The sequence below is a fragment of the Anser anser genome, assembly GCF_964211835.1.
Source record: "Anser anser genome assembly, chromosome: Z".
In the NCBI taxonomy this organism is placed as follows: Eukaryota; Metazoa; Chordata; class Aves; order Anseriformes; family Anatidae; genus Anser; species Anser anser.
In genome coordinates, this window is record NC_139723.1 from 31384829 (window position 1) to 31404043 (window position 19215).

A 19215-nucleotide genomic window follows, 5' to 3' on the forward strand; every position below is an offset into this window, starting at 1 on the left:
TAAAATCCTTGAATAAATACTAGATAAGAAAAAAAAATATAGCAGTTGCTTTTTTGTTTCTTTCAAGTTTCCAAGGTTCGTTTTAAACCTGTGGATAAATACAGAAAGGAGGCTTCTAAATATCAAGGCAGAACAGACAAATGAAACACATTTCCACAGCAAGAACTGAGACTACACTGTTATGCCTGTAGCACTGTATCATGTTAGTCTAACACATATCTGGAATGGGACAATGTGTATTGTCACATGACACAATGTGTCCATTAATGTATTTTTATTTTTACAGACAATAACTTTGCTTTTTTTTCCTCCCCTCACTGTACCTATGTAAAGCAATTGGATCAATGATCTCCATCCACTTTAGTGATTTTTGGAAATAACATTTCCGTACTAGAAAGTGTCATAGACTCTGTATTGAATTGATCTTTATACCTATTGCTGTAAATCCCCACACAACACTGGGTTAGCACTGCATTACAATCCCTAAAAAAACATTGAAAAAAAACTAAAGTCAGTCCACAAAATGTAGCATTGCAGTAGATCTTTTCTATTTAACAAAAGCATGTAAGACTAAGAACTGTCTAGAATCCAGTCTATCTTCATGGAATTACTGAATAATACATTCAACAGTCAACACTAATTAAACTGTAAACAACTTTATGACAAATTATTTTAAACCATATTTTCCAAGAAAATAGTACATACCATCACACGTGCTGCCAGTTGTTGCTCACCCTTTTTCTCTAAAAGGTTGTAGATAAGACTCAGCTGAAACAAAGCTTGAGTGAGTGGTGCGGTACTGCTCTCTTCTGTAAGGTAATCGATCAGCTCAAAGGCCTTTTCCAAAGGCTCTTTTCCTAGACTGTAGGTCAATGAACACAAACATTAAAATGGTTTAAGTGATGCTGCCTGCTTTACCCAAGTCACAATAATCTTCATTACACTAGCAGAAGAATTGATAAATAAAGTAATAAGAAATGGTTTCGATGTCAAGGTTTTTATCATATAATATCAGCAAGAAGATAGTGACGCTAACATGCCTTCAATTAACAAAAATGAAAATAGATAAGAAGAGGTAAAACTGATTTCAGAAAATATTTATCATAAAGAGGGTATTTGGATGCAGGAAACAGCTGTCTAAAAGGCCATCCAGAACATTCAGCTGTAGTGCTAATGGAGAAAGACAATATAGGAGCCAGTAAAAAAAATGAGCAGCAAACAGCTTGCTTCTCTAAGGTGAAATATTAATTAACAGAGGGCAGAAAAATAGCCTTCTATGCAGACTATAAGACACCAAAGGAAACAACATCTTCCAGCAATGGAAGCAATCATATGTTTATGTGATTTAAATAAGAGGATGCTGATAAAAAAATCAGGGAGATAACATGTAACACCAATACGGATTCATCAGTGAAATAACTTTTTTTTTTTTAAGTTGGTGAATGGTTTCAATAGGCTAATGAAGTCTGAATTAAAACTCCTCTGAAGCAGTCTTCATCTGAACCCAGATCTGATTCTTGTTTGACTTGGAGAAAACTTAAACACATATAAAATACATTTTCCAGTATAAAAACCTTACCTTGCAAGGTTGAAGATATTGTTGATCAGATTAGCTCTGTCTTTAGCACTCAGAGCAGTGTGGTTTTTTTTCAGCAGATCAATCAGTGTTTTCCAGTCTTCCGCATAGTGTACTATGTAATAACCATTCATGTCCACGTTGAATTTTATCCATTCCACCTCTTCTGGAAGTTCAATGACGGCTAACAAACAGACAACCAGTTAATAGCAGACAAAGGTGTAGCACCTGTTCTTTCAAATCCAGATCTTTGAAGTAGACTGGTTCTAGAGAGTTAACAAATCTTTTCTGGCTCACTAGTTCCCCCTACTATGAGAGGGAATAGCTAGCAAAAATGTTCAGAGTGAAAGCTTTATAATACTAGACTGTACATCTTCCTTCAGTGCTACATCTGACTGACTGGATAATATCATAGTCTGACCCCAGTTGCATCTATGCACTCTAGAATACAACAAAGGAAAAACAACACAGGAAAAACAACAGGGCACATAATGCCTTGTGGTCACAGCACAGTGAAGAATTTTAATAGGTAAACCTGTCCTACCCAGAAACAGAAATTGGAACATTTGTCACTGATGAGGACTGTACAGGATAGCTTGGACACATCTTACTGCTCTTGAGATCAGGATAATTATTTCAACATGCCAGATCAAACCTCAGGCTCAAGAAGACAGTGAACAAAGGGAGCACATTTACAGTCAGGGCTTGCGAGTAATTTTGTATTCTACCAATGATCCTACCACCAAAAAGAATTAAAAGCCAAACGTAGCTTACTGAATACTGTTGTGGAAGCTCCAGTATGTACACTAAGTAGCTTAATTTGGTAAATGGTAATTTTGGTAGTTTTAGATGTGGAAAGAAAAATAAAAACAAAAAGCGACAAAATGCCCAGGGCACACAGGTTTTGTCATTATTTTTTGTTTATTTTTCATTTTAACTGGAAAGCAGCTTGCACTATGTCAATGACACTGCTGGGGATCTACTTAACAAATTTTCTGTCATGACAGTTAACTAACTTATCCAAGGGAATGAGAGTACTGTTTCCCATTCACTGGCACTGTTTCAGGAGAAATCTGTCCCGCTTAGGTTTTCGTATTTAAAACAAGGCAACAATCAGAGAAGACCATTCAGGAAGTGAACAAGCTAGCACCTTAGTCACACGAAGTGTTTGGATGTTATGGTTTATTCAATACATCCAAACATTCAATACATCCAAACTATTCACAGCAAAGTGAAAGAGGGATCTCATAGTAACACAGCAGTATAGTAACACAGCAGTAGATGATAGGAGAGAGACTAAGCTATACTATCTCAAATGAAAGCATGCTTTCAAATTAAAAAGGTAGATAGCACAGGATAGGAACAAGTTAAGTTTTAAGAATTTTGACTCGATCATAAGTAAATTTATGAGGTGCTTTCATACTGAATCCATATCCACTCTCGTGTCTATTAACATTGCACAAGCAAACCAGTTAATAACTCATAGGCCTTTGCAGGCCTCACTAGGTACGAGATTTGCTGTACAGTTCTCCTTTTAAACACCCCGGTTTCCTCTCTGCCCACTAACACATACATATAAACAGTGACACACATCAGAAAAATAAATAGACAAATACTGGTGACATTAAGTTGGATGAAAGGACACGCTCTAGATTCAGAGTCAGCTAGATACAAAAAAAAAAGGGACTTTTGGGATATAGGAAACAAAATTCTTTATTTCAGTTGATTCTATAATTCCTGCCAAAAATGTCAGTGTACATAGCATTTGTGATGCCTTTGAAATTTAGTGAAATTCTACCATAAACTCTTTTGTACTGTTCTCCTACTCTCATATCCTATACATCCAAGTATCTGCAGCCAATGAGGAATTAGTAAGGTGAACATGAGAGCGCCAACAGGGACATTTAAGGTCAAAAAGATGTAATCAGTCTGCTTACCTATTCATTCTAATAAGATCAAAAACACATTCCGTTAAACAGCTTTATTTTTCCATTCTGATAATTCATAAGAACTGCTTGTAAACCTCCAGCTCAAATTACAAAGGCCAGGAATAAATGAGTGTTTTGTAAAAGCATGTCAGAACAATAAAAAATAATATACATTTTTTCTTTAATTATAGTATTTCTAGAGTCATGTTGGAGGGCTGGTAATTTGTAAAAATCAGTAAACGGCAAAAATGTCAGGAGCAGCTCTAAGCATTTTATTTTAATTTTCTATGGTATTATTTTGAACAGCAGAGGTGGGAGATAGGTTTATGCATTAAATATAATTGCAAGTTAAATACGCTGAATTGTAAATTCAATGAAGGAAATACATAAGCAGATGTAAAACAGTGAGCCAGACCAGCCTAAATAAGAGAAAAGCTATTCAGTCAATGGAACCAACGGGGAGACGGCCAAAATGATTTTTACATAGTACTACGTAAAACTGTATAGAAGCTATTCACTTGGCATGGAGAAAAACAGGACTGAATTAAAAACAAACAAAAGCTATATGGACTAGCAATTTAGGATTCAAACTCACTGCTGCAGCAAAAGCAGGGTTTATGTGAAATGATCTAAGAATTTCAAGTTGTACAAAAGCTTTCTGAAGAACTTAATCTATTCCAGGTGGAATACTTTCTTGTAACTTTAAACAAAGTAAGTAATATTTGAGTGGAAAATGACCTCCTTACATTTCAGTATATTGGCAGAGCAACTGTCACAGTACTCACTCTCCAGAGGACATGCAGTTCAAAATGTTTTGTGCATGCACCGTGATGAGAAAAGTACAGGCTTTAACAAACTGCAAATCTGCTTCTGTCTCAGTTGCTGCCTTTTACTTGTACATAAAAAGCTATGGGAACTCATCTCTCTAATGACACTGTTTGATGACACTAATAGTAGTACCTGGCTCCAGATCTCTGCAATTACTTTATACTATGTGTCTTCATCTTCACATCTTATGCAAGTGTGTGCTCAGAAAGACCTGCAATCTGCAACGCATAAGTAACTTGCTTCCAAAGTTAAGTCACATACCTGACTTCTGGTCCAGTAAGTATGCGTTAATGCAATGGGTAAAGTTGCACCTATTAGTCATGTAGGTGAGAGGAATATGCCACAGATAACTGCAAAGGAAAGCAAATATTTACTGACATATTATTTACAGTTCATTATTTGTTTTGAAGGTTTGCTGAGTTTTTAATTTAAAACATTTTAATATAATAAAAGTACCAGAACCATATAATGCTGTGTAACAAAGTGTAAACCCCACACGCATGGCATCAGAATGTGATCAAAGAAAACATGTGCAACACATACAGCAATTTCTTTTTTTATTCCCACCATGTTGAGAAGTGGATGAATTTCCTAGTACTTCTTCCTCAGTTCCAGCCTGCTAAGTACCTTGTCCAAAGTCATGTGGACAGAACATCTCAAAAATTTGGCCAGTACTATTTTTATTTCAGTCCAGTGTTCAGTCTTCCTTAAGTTTTACAAGTATCATTATTTTTCAAAAAAAATTTAGGTCGATTCAAATACAAGACTCAAATTCCAAATCATGGTAATAGAAACCATAGCTGACTGCACACCACCAAGACTGACCCAAGTGAACTGCAAACTGGAAGAATAAATGCTAACTTGTCTCACAATGATGATAATGACGTGTGTATTTAGAGGAAAATACAGCTTTAAAGTGAGGCAAAACAAACTGTACATGTGTTCCAATTTTGACCATTACTGTGAATGACTCAGAGTACTCTTCTTCAAAAACTTTTCATGCACTTCCCCAATTGACATCCACTAGACAGAGAATAATTAAGCCTAATAATCCTTTCCTTCTTCCCTTCCCTTTCAATCACACATTGTTTTCCTTTTTCCCCACAACAAAAATAAAACATAGCCCCATAACTTACAGCATTTCAAAAGACAGGCCCTTTCACAGGGCTGATTCTGCAAGATGATGCTAAGGACTCAATTATTGTTAAGACCTCAAACAACTGAATAAAACCCCCAAAATCTCAAAAGGATTCAAGCTTACATACTTTGGTTTGCTATGAAATACAGTTAAGGTTCTTAATATAAGATACCATAGAATCATTAACACAGAATCATTAAAGTTGGAAAAGACCTTCAAGATCATCTCGTCCAACCATCATGTATTTGTAACAGATTTATTTTCACAATTAACAATTTCTTCACTTTTGCTTCTTCAGTGTTTATACATGTACGTTTTATTTTTTGATACAATGGAAACTCAATGAGACAGCCATCTGCTGTCACGCATTAGTACCCTCTTAAAATTTTTACACCAAGAAAGTTTTGATTCTAGCTTTTATACTTCGCTCTAACAATGTGCAAGACGCACACTGAATATTGACAGAAAGGAGTATAAGCTCTGAAATAAGTGCATCAGCAACTTCTGCAATGTACCGTTTTAATTTAAATTTAAAAGCTTCAGAAAAACATGTAAATGAAAAAACTGAGCTTACAAAGGAAGCTCACAGAGTTTTAGCAGTTGCTAGGGTGAAAATAGGCATGGATAATCAGTTATTTTTCAAGGCAGATGCTAAGTGCATACACTTTTATGGCAAATTGTCTTTATTACTACCAGCATTCAGACAAAATACCAGAACCCCTGAACACAAATAAGAAAGGTACATGATACAAAAAAGTTATCTGCCGATATATATTAATGTATGGAAAGTAGTAAGAGGGTGATTACCTTGCATCTGATGTCCAATTTTCTGGTTCCACACGATATAAAAATTTTTCCTGCTGTATAGAGATATTCTTTCCTGTTCGGACGACAGTCACCAAAGGAAATCCTTTATTCAGAATCCACGTTTTCATTAACTTTTTTACATCTAGTGTTCCATTGGTGATCTATAAAAAACAATCATAGTATAACAGGAAAATGGCAAATTTTAAAATTTTTACAAAAATACAAACATTTTAAAAATCTCCCTCCTTAACTTACCACATAAGTAGTAGCAACATTCTGTATTAGTGAAGAGTCACTTTGACACTGAGACTATAAATTTCATGAGCAATAAATTAGGGGAACAAATTTTTTTATTTTCTCAAGCAGAGACACTCCTTGTCAAGCAGTGGAAAGAGAAATTAGAAACATTCGATAGGTGAAACTGGTATGTTGAGAAAATAGAGACAAGAATGCTCTGGAAAAGGAAGTTATGGTAAGCTCCCCAGACCTAACCCACCTTCCTCACTTTCACTTTCACTGTTGGTATTCTGGTATTTTATGCATGTTTCAGATCCTGCATGTCCTACATGCATGTTAAAGATCTTTTTTAAATTCTGAAATCATTATTAGAAATTGAATTAAAGTGATGGTGTTTGTATAATAAAACAGTAAAGCAATTCTTTACATTCAGGGCTTTTTTTGTATGATTTTTTTTTTGGCATCCCACCTACCACCATTTGTATAGCTTAACCTCCTACCTCTTCTAATCTTTCAAGAACTGTCTGCACTACAACATCACCACTGAGGGTCAAGTACTTTATACTGTCTACATATCACTGCCTCTCTACTAGCAGAGATAATCGTCCAACCTGAGAAAGACAATGCTATCTCTAACTTACAAAAATACATTTTAGGTGGAGCTAACAGGAACATAAGGAAATTAATACATTATTATTTAAGTTGCATATACCTTTTACCAACCCATGCTGTCTTTCTCTAGTTACCCTTGTCAGCATCTTATTACTCACTGTACAGATTCAAGTCTTCAGTTCAAGTCACATTCAGCTTTTTAGTTATAGCTTAAAGAGAATGCTCAGGTCCATCTCATCAGTGGCTATAAAGACCTTAAGGAAGGGTGCAAAGAGGACAGAGCCAAGGTCTTTTGACTGGTGCCCAGTGGCGAGATCAGAGGCAATGGGCACAAACTAAAGCACAGGAGGTTCCTGAGCATCAGGAAGCACTACTGTACTGTACTGGTGACTGAACGTGGGCACACGCTGCCCAGAGAGGCTATCGGGTCTCCCTCCGTGGAGATATTCAAAAGCCATCTGGAGATGGTTTGTACCTGGGCTGGACCGTGATGGCCTCTAGACGTCCCTGTCAGCCTTAACCTTTCTGTAAAAGCAATGAGACGTACAGCCTGGGTAGGTATGACTGTTAACCAACTGCCTGAGTATGACCGGTTGAGAGTCTGAATGTGAAAGACTACCTACAAAAGCAAAAGAAACTAAGAATTCGAAGTAGAAAAATACAAATAAGCGGACAGAACACCAAAACAAATGAAAATGGATACAGGGACAGTACATTTCAGTGAATTCAAGGAGGCAACAGATGAAAACCAATGGAAAGGAAGTGCAAGAAATCTGGTACCTTCTCAGGGAAGGACTTTTATTAAAGGTCTCAATGTAAATTAATGTGATGCAATACCAGACCAGTCCAGCTAACCCACGAGCCTTGCAAAAAGTGACATAGGAGTGTACATGAGGTGCAGGTTAATCAAAACAGAATTAACAGTATTTACACTTACATAAAAAAACAACACAACAACAAAAAACAACAATCAACAAAAACACATATACAAACACAAAAATCCCAAACCCCAAAGACTCAGGCACAAAACGAGGTACAACCAGCTATGGACACACGGGAAAAGGGGAACAGTGTAAGCACATCACAGAAAGGCAACTTTCAGCAGATGAAGCTGCCCCTGCAGTATGTGTGAAGGGCTGGAGGGTTGGTCAGAGGTTTCATTTAGGAGAGGCGTATCTACTTTTCATTGTAAAAAAACACAAACAAAAAAACCCCAACACTTAAAACAAGAGTTCTTTACCATAAGAGAGTCAGTCTGATACCAAAAATAATCCATCACTAGCTGGCAAACTAGTGACTGTGGATAACTACATAAACAAATTTAGAGCCACCCCGACAAGAACTAACAATGGCTCCAGTTCTGCAAAAGTTTAGATATCATATGATGGATGCCAACAACCAGAACTAAACATTAATATCTTGCCTACCACTCAGTCTCTATGAGGAAACCTCATGTGTATTTCAGAGAATTTAATACATACCACACAGAACAGAGACAGGGAGATGTGTTCCCTTCCTTCATCCAAACAGCTTAAGATCAGGGATACCTAGCAGCTCACTCTTGTTGGCATCACAGAATGGTTTGGATTGGAAGGGACTTTGAAGATCACCTGGTTCTAACCCCCTGCCATGGGCAGGGACATCTTCCACTAGACCAGGTTGCTCCGAGCCCCATCCAACCTGGCCTTGATCTCTCCTTCTCTCTCTCTTCTTCCTCATGCTCTCCTTCACACTCTCCCCATCAAGTGCTCTGTTCTTTGCACTCCCTCCCTCTCACTCTTCCCCCACTTCTTTCACCCTTGCGCTCTACCCCCTTGCATGCACATTATCCCCTACCCAAAGCCCCCTGCCCTCTCCCTGCCTCCTTGTGCCCTCCCCCCCCGGCCCTCCCCTGCTCACCCTCCCACTACTCACTCTCCATTACACATCCTCTCGCAGCCTTGCTTTCACACCCTCGCCCTCACTCTTGTGTACCCATCTTGCCTGCCTTCCCATCTGAGAGTGGCTGAACTAGGCCATCTGAAAATCTGTTTCCATATAACCCCAGCTCTGCTTGTTGAAACAGAAGCTTCCACTGAAACAAAGGTACGTGAAGATTGTCTCAGGATGCAAATATTTATCGACAGACTTTGGATTCAGCTCCATTATGAAAGGAAACTTTTGTCCTGCATTTAAGATGACCAGTTTTATTCTGGCCTTAACACACCAACAATGCACCTCAAGGGAGCATATATATGTATATGTATATATATATATATATAGATGATGACATGTCCACACATGGTAGATATGGTAGTGTTTACCCACTTCCAGCACTTTTTTGGGATGATACTGAATGGAGTCCTAGAAGCTACAACAATCTCCATATTTATATGATGGAAATACAATAAGCATGAACTTCATAACATTTATCTGGAGTATATTATCCCATTTTCTTCATAAATTAATAAACAAACCAAAATGCACAACACACTTTGAGAAGTAAAAAAACACGAGCAGAATATTAAAGATGAATACCTCATTCATGCTGTCCCACAAGTCATCACTCTGGGCAGATCTATAGTCGTGATTATGCAAATATACCTCAATGCCAGCTTGGAAAACATCCTTTGTGAGATAGTGCTTCAGCATCAACAGAAGTGAAGCCCCCTACAGGGAAGAAAAAAGAAAACATTGGTAAATTAAAAGGTACAGAACTTGTTGAGCATATACATATTGTACCTCTTTCACACTACAATAAAGGTATAAAAAGGTGGCAGATTTTATACCAATTTTTTTTTATCCCAAATTTTATTTTATCAGAATAATTACCTTTAACACCCAGTTGCTTTGGAAAAGTATTTTTGAATATTTCATCAACTTCAAATATGGTTACAAAAAGAACTAATACCATTTGAATTTTTTTTCCCCAGTTGCTTTGGAAAAAAGATTTTGAATATCTCAGAGACTCCAAATACAGATATAAAACAGGCTAGTAATGCTTGAATTCCCACCCCCTCCCAGTTATTATCATCTAACAAATATTGCATTCTAATTGGTAAGTCTCTGCTGGCTGATTTATTTCATTAGCAATACTCTTCTTTATGATACAGAACTGCACTTATGAGACAGCCTTCAACAGTTATATGACTTGCATCTATACTGAACAACTCAGCTAAGAGTAGTTCCAGTTTCAAAGTGGACAGGAATGCATAGACAGAAAGGTGTTTTTGTTGTTGTAGACATGACTGAGATAGCTGAACAGCTGCATTTCTATTTCCATAGAAATGGTCTTACATCATAGCCACGAGTAAATAAGTTACCTAAGGATTTGCATACTGTACACCTAAATGCAGATGAGCAGGCATATCACAAAAAGATAAAGGTACACTAAGTTTTTCATAATATTTTAAAGAAAGGATCAAGAAAACATTACAAGGTAGATTTTCATGGGAGCATGTACGGTTCTCATACACTCTTGAATTCTGGTTTGTAAAGTAATATGTTGCCTGAAACTGAAAGTTGCCTGAACTCTGTTGATTTAATTATTCACTAAACTGTAGGAATACCCCTTACTATAGACTTCCAGAACATGGTCATTATTTCCTCTCTTGCATGAATCCATACTTAATCTATAGCTCTACGTCTGTTTTTCTTTCTGTCAAAGATAACCAAACACACTGTTGTTGTAGGTGGATTGTTCACCCACCATGATGGGTTATTGACAGCCTGTAAAACTAGCAGGCTAAAATAATTTCATACAACAATTTCTATTTCAGATAATAAAATGCAGAGGCCACCTATTCACCTGTATCAGTTTGTAGTACAGCAAAATAAAGTTGTATAATTCAGTAACAGTCACCCTATTGGCTGATTAGGAACCATGTTATAAATGCCTTCCCACTCAAATTGCCAAGGGCATTAGCTAAGATACAAGGCCAAGAGTAGTGGAATACAAACACAATGTGAATGTAGCAAGAACTAAGCAACGAACGCCTCTGAAACAAAGAAGACAGCCATGAAAAACCCGTTTCTGGCAATGCAAGGGCTAAACTTCTCATTTAACTCCTAAACTCCAAGATGTAGGTTGCTACATCTCCATGGAGAAGGCGCACATACTTGCTAGTACCAGTAAACTAATAAAGTAATTGTCTGAATATAACGTTTTACTAATGGACTGAAACTCCAACCTAATCACTTTGAGAATATTTCCATTAAAATCACACAGTTTTGATCAAAGATTGACAGCATTCTAATCGCAGAAGTTACGCAGCTACAGGCACGATCATGAATGTTGTGTAGCTTCCAGAAGCTCACCATGAAGGCAACTAATTGAGAGAGAAACCCTGAAGCCTGAAATAACAGCCATGCCTTCTGACATACAACTTAGGGACAGAAACCAAATTTACTTCACAACCATGGGAAGCTGAAAAATCACATCTCTGTTCTTGTAATTCAGTGAACACAGACCAAAAGAAACAGATGCACATCACTGTGGTTAAGACCATCTGGCATCTCAGAATGCTCAGGGATGCCAGACAACAGGTTGACCAGCTAAGAAAGAGAAAACAAACCAAGACAGCTTTAGGAGGTGCTTTTCATCACTGAGCAGAGAAAGATGCAGCATTTCTAAAGACGCAGTTTTCTAATGAGCACTAGCTCATTAGAGCTAGTTTCATATTAGATGAGACTACAACCATGGTGTTGAAAAAATGACAGCTAATCCAAAAGAGATAAAGGGCTTTCCTCCCATACTACCAAACTCAGGGTACACGACATCTAAACCTGAGACATAGTAAGTAAAACTTTGGCAAATGCAACTATTTGCTTTCCCATGCATTTCTAAGTGAGGCACTGTGAAGTTTAAAAAAAAAAACAAACTCATACATATCCCTCACTACTGATTAGAAACAGATATAATATAGTTGTAGACAACCAGGATATGCTGTAGAATCACCTTACATTCCAGAATGCAAGTCTCCACTCAGAAGGTCTCTAAAATATCGTTTTCAAAAAGCAGAGTAATAAATAAATAAAGATGGAAGAGGGTCAAATAAGTGCCTTTTTCTTACTCTTTTCTTAGGATCCTGTGATATTGTTACAATCTGCTATCACAAACAGAATATATAAACAGCTGGACATTTGTTTCACCCATTGGGTCCCTTCTTACATCTTCATGAATATTTTACTTTGTGCCGAACCATGCACCAAACAGAAGTACATTAAGTAAAGACACAAATGCAGGTACATAGTTTTATTTATTTATTTTTTAAATATGAATTTAAAATTATGTAGATGCTCAGAAACACTTCTGAAAGATCCTAGGTATTCCCAAACAACTGCCAGTACATGCCTACTTACTCTTGATCCCACATTCATTTTTACGGTAGTTAATACATCACTTTCTGATTATTTTGAAATATTTTTGAAGTTACCTTGATATAAGAAAGTGCATCAAACATTTCTTCAATTTGCTCTGACGACTGAACAGCAGAAGAGACTGGATGTGAAGAATTCATTGAATCCTTCATCATAGCCTTGAATATTAGATTTAGGAAATCTTCATCCTACAAGACAAACATCTGTGTCTGAGAAGGTAGAACATACAAGTGTTTGAGAAGCTGGAACATACATGGCAAGCAGAACAGTAAAACTCGTCTTTGCCTTGCTCTTCCATTAGTCTGAAACACCATTGCTTGCCTTCTTGCCAATGGAGGCAGCAGAAGAATTGTCAGGGTAGTATTCATGACACCTAATATTTTCCTTCCAGATTTCAGTAGCGGAATCTCACGCTGGTGTTTACATTATCATTCAGACCCTTAAGCTCTTGTTCCAGTAATATATCTTCAACACTAGGGATAATAAACGTACTTAATAAATAAGTATGTGCTCAATTTGTCTCTATGTTTTTAGTTCACTTTGGAGGGAATGCAAAGGCGTTATTTCTGTAGAGTGCTACAATGTTAATGCCCGAAGTCTAACAAAATTATTGACTACAATGATGCTCATGCGCATGTAAACAGCATCTTATCTAGCGATCCCAGTACCAAAGCCTCTTCCTTCTTGATGAAGGATATGGGTATTTAATACATTGTTACCATAATGCAACAACCCTCGACAATTAAACATTTAAACTATTTTTAAAGAAGCTGATTGCATTCCTATTTATTTCATTTCACTGAGATTTAACGAAGCAACTCTCTTTAAAGTTTCCATACAGCAGGAGTGAATCTTAATGGGTTACAGAAAATGAAGGAAAGGCCTGTTTTATGAGACAATCAAGAAATCCTTTGAAGTTGAAAATTTAAAGCTATTCATTTTGAATGCAGTTGTTTGGACTGATTTTTTTGTGTTCAACAAAACACTTTTTGGCACCACCAAGTGGTGAAACAAGATGTAGGTGAAGGTACCTTGTCAGGCACCTTTCAGAACGAAGTACTGAAAAGGAGGTATGTTCTTGTTAGAATACCAGGGTAGCTTTTTGTCGTCCTCTCACCACACATGCTCAAAAGCAGGACAACTTTGGAAGCATACTTTCGGTGAGCACCAAACTCAAAAACCAAATGAAAAAACTTAACACCTAGTTCCAAGAAAAAACTCTACTGAACCAAGTTTGCAACCCAAGTTTCTTAATGTAGTAAAAGAAGGGTGAATTAAATACTCAGAATTCACACCCAGCTAGGATGCTGGGGACACAATCCAGCAAGTAGGAAACAGTCAGTACCAGTCAGGCTTTTAATCCCATGACTAACGCAAATTGCATAAGCACTTCTTGAAGTGGAACCTGTAGCCCTGCTATCTCCCTTCCTAGGAGATACCCTTTACCTAGGATGAGGAGGTAGTCTCTCCACTGCCCCCTCCATGTAGTTCCACCAGTCTTCCCTTCTTGGCCTGAATTCGGTGACAGGAATGCTTTACAACAAGAGGGGAATGATCAAGTTTAAATCGCTTACGTTTTCCAGAGCTTTTCAGAAGCCATACAAGCTGAGTGAGTTTTTAAACCAACACTAGGTTATACCAAAAAGCTTCCTTCTCTCTCCTTCAGACACGTCTGTAAAGAGAAGTGCCCGTTGGGAGCAGTGCTTTGTACAATGTATGTGGTGTAATTCCACGCTATCAGCATCCACTGGGTCGGACCGTAACATACTTTTAAATCCAGTCCCTGACTCGCGAATCCCAAACTGATTCAGACATGATTACCATAATGATGGAAAGACAAAAGTGACTCCAGGCATATTTAGTAACCTAAAGCTCTGGTGATGCCTAAGGCTACTGGAAAAAGTGGAGAAAAAAACCTTGGTCAATGACATACCTGGGCTTTCCTTGTAAACTTTCAGTTTTAACCTATCTATAACACAAAGACTGTATTTACACTACCACCAAAGTTTAAAAAAAACAAAACCCACTCAAACAAACAAATGAAAACCTACTTCCAATATAATGAAAGGCCCTATGAAGGAGAGGTATAATACAAAATAAAGAGATATGAATGCTACTCAAAGTGGACTTCTAATATGAGTTTATAAATATCAATCCTTCGTGGTCAACATTAAAAAGCAGATCTTAATGAAGGTACAACAAGTCTAGTTATAGAAAACACTTACTGAATGTAATTCTGGAAAAATCTCCTCCATGGCAAAGTACTCCATGAAAGTGGCAAATCCCTCATTCAGCCAGAGATCATTCCACCATTCCATAGTTACTAGATTGCCAAACCACTACAAAAGACCAAAACCAATTATTTTTCTGAAATAAAATCAAAGGAGTACAGTGACACTCCATCCATCCTCAGCTTTATTTTGTGACAAAAACAAATTTATTCAAAACCACAGCATGCTTTTGCATGAATAACTCGGTAATTAGACAGTGACAGAATTGCACTCTGCCTGTTGCACTGGAGAAAATACTCTTGCAGGTATTCGGAAAAGATAAAATGCACAACCTAGTAGCAGTGGAAGCAGATGTGAATTTAATAAACACGATTGCATTCAAAAACAAACAAAAAAACAAACAAAAACAAATAATGACCTCCCCAATCTAGTAATACCTGATGGGCAAGCTCATGAGCTATCACTGCAGTTATTAGCTTTTTATCCCTTGCTGAAGAAGTTTTACTGTCATACAACAGTGTTGTTTCTCGGAAGGTGACCAAGCCCCAGTTTTCCATTGCACCAGACTGAAAATCAGGAATTGCTACCAGATCTGGAAAAGATTTGAAAGAAGCTATTGAAAACAGCTAGTTAAAAGCATATTTCAAGTCTATCTATTCTATTACATAATCCATGAAAAAAAAATCATTATTTAAATCCTGTGGTGTGGGCATGCAGTCACATTTCAAGCATGAAAGCCTCATGGATTTATAGCCGTGTTTCTTTAGCAGTATTCTTACACAAACAACTTAAAGCACTACACACTGCCTTTAGATCTTGCATGCACATGAGTAACCAGGAAATGCAGCTGCCACTACTGAAAGTGGCATGTTAGATGACTGCATTTAATAACCTTTCCAATCACAGTAATACATGCAGAGAAGTCAGGTTACAGATTTCACACTGGTGAACACTGTTCTGTCTGAGAATTCTCTATCTCCCTATCAAAGGGCATCACATTAAATGTACATTGAATTGTTTCTTTGATGTTACATACAAGTATAAATAACCCATTCTCAAAAGTTCACAATTTTCTGGCTTGTGGATCACTTGGCATGTACACTTAATGAAACATGTAGTGGATTTTGAAAATAATGTTTGGGCAACCTTATTTCAGAGATGTTTTATTCCATCTTATGTATTTATTTATTTAAAAGACACCTGAGAAGAATTAAAGTTCCCCTGCATTTCTCAGAATTTATTAGGGTTTCTTTTTGTGCTTAAAAAAAAGTTCAAAAGAACTTACCTAATTTTTCAAGAGGGTAATTTATTAAAAAGTACTTTTGATAAAATTCCAGAAGTTTCACTGCCGTGTTTAGAGCATACTCTACTTGGTTTATATGCTGTGGTATGGCATAGACAGATACCTAGTCAAAACAGAGAAGAGAACAGACTTTGAAACTTACAGCTACAAAAGCTTTAGAAGTGGCTCTATCATGAAAATAGCTTTGATTAGGTTACAGGTTCATCCACATTTAGATGCATACACAAACACAAAAGACAGTCTTACAGTCTGGAAGTGTTCTTACAGTCTCTCTTGGACTATTAGACACTCTTGGCAAGCAAAGAACTCACTAGCTAGACTCTACCCTGAGCTGGTATGATCGTTTTCAGACTTCCTGTCATTAAGCTAGTAAATACTATACATTGCTAGCCTGTTTCTGTCTGGTGCCTTCTAAAGCTCTGCTAGACTTCCTTAGTTTTGCTAAACCTTGCTTGGTAAGAATAAAGGAGAAGGACAGTGAAGAACCACCCTCCCTCAGACAGAATACATCATTTCTTCTTTTTCTCTTCTCCTACATAGTTCTATGATACCAATAACCCATGCAAATAATTCTGTTATGGAGAAAGGAAAGCACACCACACAGTTGTTTCTCTCTGCAAACATGAAACATTTTGTAGAGCAATCAATTTCCTCCCAGGAAAAAGGCTATAGAGCTGAATAGCAGCCACAAGGGAAAAAGAAAAAAAAGCACAAAAAATTCACCTTTTCAAGTTACATTATATGCAGTCCATCCTATTCAACTATAATTAGAAATACTTCTCCAAAACAAAATTAAATTGTATTGACCAGCATCCTTACTTCTGTATACTAGATTAAAGAGATATAGATCATGACATTGCTTCACTAGCCTGGAAGACAGCAATTTTTAGTAGTTTTGGAAAGGGCTTCTCCTTCTGTAGTGCTACTATTCCCTCTACAACACCACACAACTCTTGGCTCTTTCTAAGTACCTACTGACACTTCCAACATTTCTCCACACAGTTCCAGCTACAGTCATTAAAATCACTGCCTACCTGAAACTCCTGCATTTCTTAAAATAAGATTAAGGAACAACTCCTAGTATTATCATGTTTTCATATTTAGTTACTTAAATGGCACACATTGCAGAAACTGCTCACTTACTCTGCAGTCCATATCCATAAAAATAAATAAATAAATAAAAACCTGACTTATTGAAAGGTAGAGGGTTTTGGTTTTTTTTAGGTATTTTTTTTTATATAACATATTTGCTGCTCTATCTGAACACATACGACAAAGTGTATTGTGATGTAAATAGTATGTTTGCTTCCCTTGGGAACCATACTGTTTCTGTACATCTTTTGAACCATTCTTGGTTCCGTGACATTAATCCTTCACAGATCAAGTATTAAAACCAAATGTTTTAAAAGCTTCCAGTTATGAAAGCTCTTAGGAGTTTTAGATTTTGTGAATTCCTACTACTAATAAGCCCTGATGTTGAGTCCCACGCTGCAGAAGTCTTCTCAGTCTGGTATAAGCCCTGACATCAATCCAGCCTAAAGCATATGGTCATTGTCCAAAATAAGCATAATACTGTACCTACGATAAGTATCAAAAAAAAAAAAAAAAACAAGAAAATAAATAAATGGGGTGGGGGTTCATGGAGGGAGTCACTAGGTCTTCTAGAAAGTTTGTGTTTGCTCGTTGGTTTGTGGATTTTTTTTAATGGTTTTGTTTTCTTTGGCTGCACTGGGAAAGGGGAGGGGGGGGAACTTACAAGAGGAATAAACGTACCAGACTCCCATTAGTTTCTTTACTGATGTTTTTCAAGTCTGCAACAACAAAGGCTACCAGGTAGGTGCTCATCTTCAAACTCACAAAAAATTCATCTTGGACAATTCCATTTGTCACAGGAGTAGTGGCTTTCTGCAGATAAAAGAAAAGTATTACTAATGTAGACAAAAGAACACTAAAGCATGCAAGAAATCAGTGTTAAATTGAAGAATTATTTCACAAGTGGCTAGGAACAGTTTATAAGCAAACCTGAAGAATAAATTTATATTTTGGTTATGTTTCAGTAGGACAGGTAAGACCCAAAATCTACCCATGGTGTAACACAGCTTGAGGAGACATGGAACACGTAAGCCTATATAACTCAAAATTACTTATCAAGCTTTTAATATGCAGTATTAGCAGACAACCGCACTGTTGGAGACGTCCTCTATCTCATTTAATTCATACTTAAAACCCCTAGTATAATCCAAAATCAACAGCAAGATTAGCATTAATCCACTGTATGCACAGTTCAGCACAGGCTGTAGGTACAGTTCAGCATAGTAGGCACAGCAGGCACAGTTCAGCAAAGTCTGAGAATACAGGCACTGCACAGATTAAATATTTGTCTCTTCCCAGACATCTCTTCAAGAACAGGAACTAAGCATACTAAATAAACAAAGAAAAAACACACAGCATGACTCCTCCTCTGCCTAACCCCTACCAATTGGAAGAAATTTCATTTTAAAAAGTTAAGAAAACCTAAGGTCTCATTCACTTCAAAGCACAAACATGTCCAGTTTAAACACACGCTGTCAAATGTAACTGCCCACTCAACCTTCTGAAGTATGATACCATTGTGTATCTTAAGAATACTTCTTAAGAATGCAGACGTTTTTCTTTAATATTAATCCTGGAAATCCAAGCTCTACACCTAGAAGTAATTCTTTGTATAGTCCTTCACAAAGAAATTACATAAAGACAACAGCTAAATGTATAAAAATCACTAATGCAGAATAGTAAAGGTTTGGAGACAGTGACAGTAGTACATGTGTCTTCTGAAACTTCATAAATATGTTTGTTTCCAGAAACCATGAGCATTTAAAAGAAACAATAACTCTAGCTTTGGACAAGACTGTCTCAAACCAAACAACGACCTAACATTTAACTGTCACAAAAAATAAACTGGCAGCCTGAAAGAGGAATATATGTTTAATCCTGAGCAGAGCAATACAATCATCCTGTCTGGCCATCATGTACGAACAGAATTTCTTTCTTGAATTTCTTCAAAACATTCATAAATTTATATATACTACAACTTCATTATCATAAAAAGTGATACTGTACTTAAGGGGACAAAGTGTCTGCTGTGGCTGCAAATAAACTGTTTCAAGTCAGTTATCCTCATTAAAAAATAAAAATAAAAAAAATCACAAAACACAAGC

The 19215-nt window shown here is 36.9% G+C and overlaps 1 protein-coding gene across 4 annotated transcripts in view; it reads right to left on the reverse strand.

Moving 5' to 3' along the window:
- LNPEP (leucyl and cystinyl aminopeptidase) overlaps positions 1 to 19215 on the reverse strand; it is a 65527-nt gene that overhangs the window by 9773 nt on the left and 36539 nt on the right. For all 4 annotated transcript variants that reach the window (XM_083817038.1, XM_083817039.1, XM_083817040.1 and 1 more), the window contains 10 exons: positions 17792 to 17923; positions 16001 to 16121; positions 15153 to 15307; positions 14710 to 14823; positions 12541 to 12672; positions 9644 to 9775; positions 6278 to 6438; positions 4594 to 4682; positions 1580 to 1760; positions 706 to 862 (listed from right to left, as the gene is read on the reverse strand). In XM_083817038.1, the coding sequence (XP_083673164.1) occupies positions 706 to 862; positions 1580 to 1760; positions 4594 to 4682; positions 6278 to 6438; positions 9644 to 9775; positions 12541 to 12672; positions 14710 to 14823; positions 15153 to 15307; positions 16001 to 16121; positions 17792 to 17923 (1374 nt within the window). The remainder of the gene's footprint in view (positions 1 to 705; positions 863 to 1579; positions 1761 to 4593; positions 4683 to 6277; positions 6439 to 9643; positions 9776 to 12540; positions 12673 to 14709; positions 14824 to 15152; positions 15308 to 16000; positions 16122 to 17791; positions 17924 to 19215) is intronic.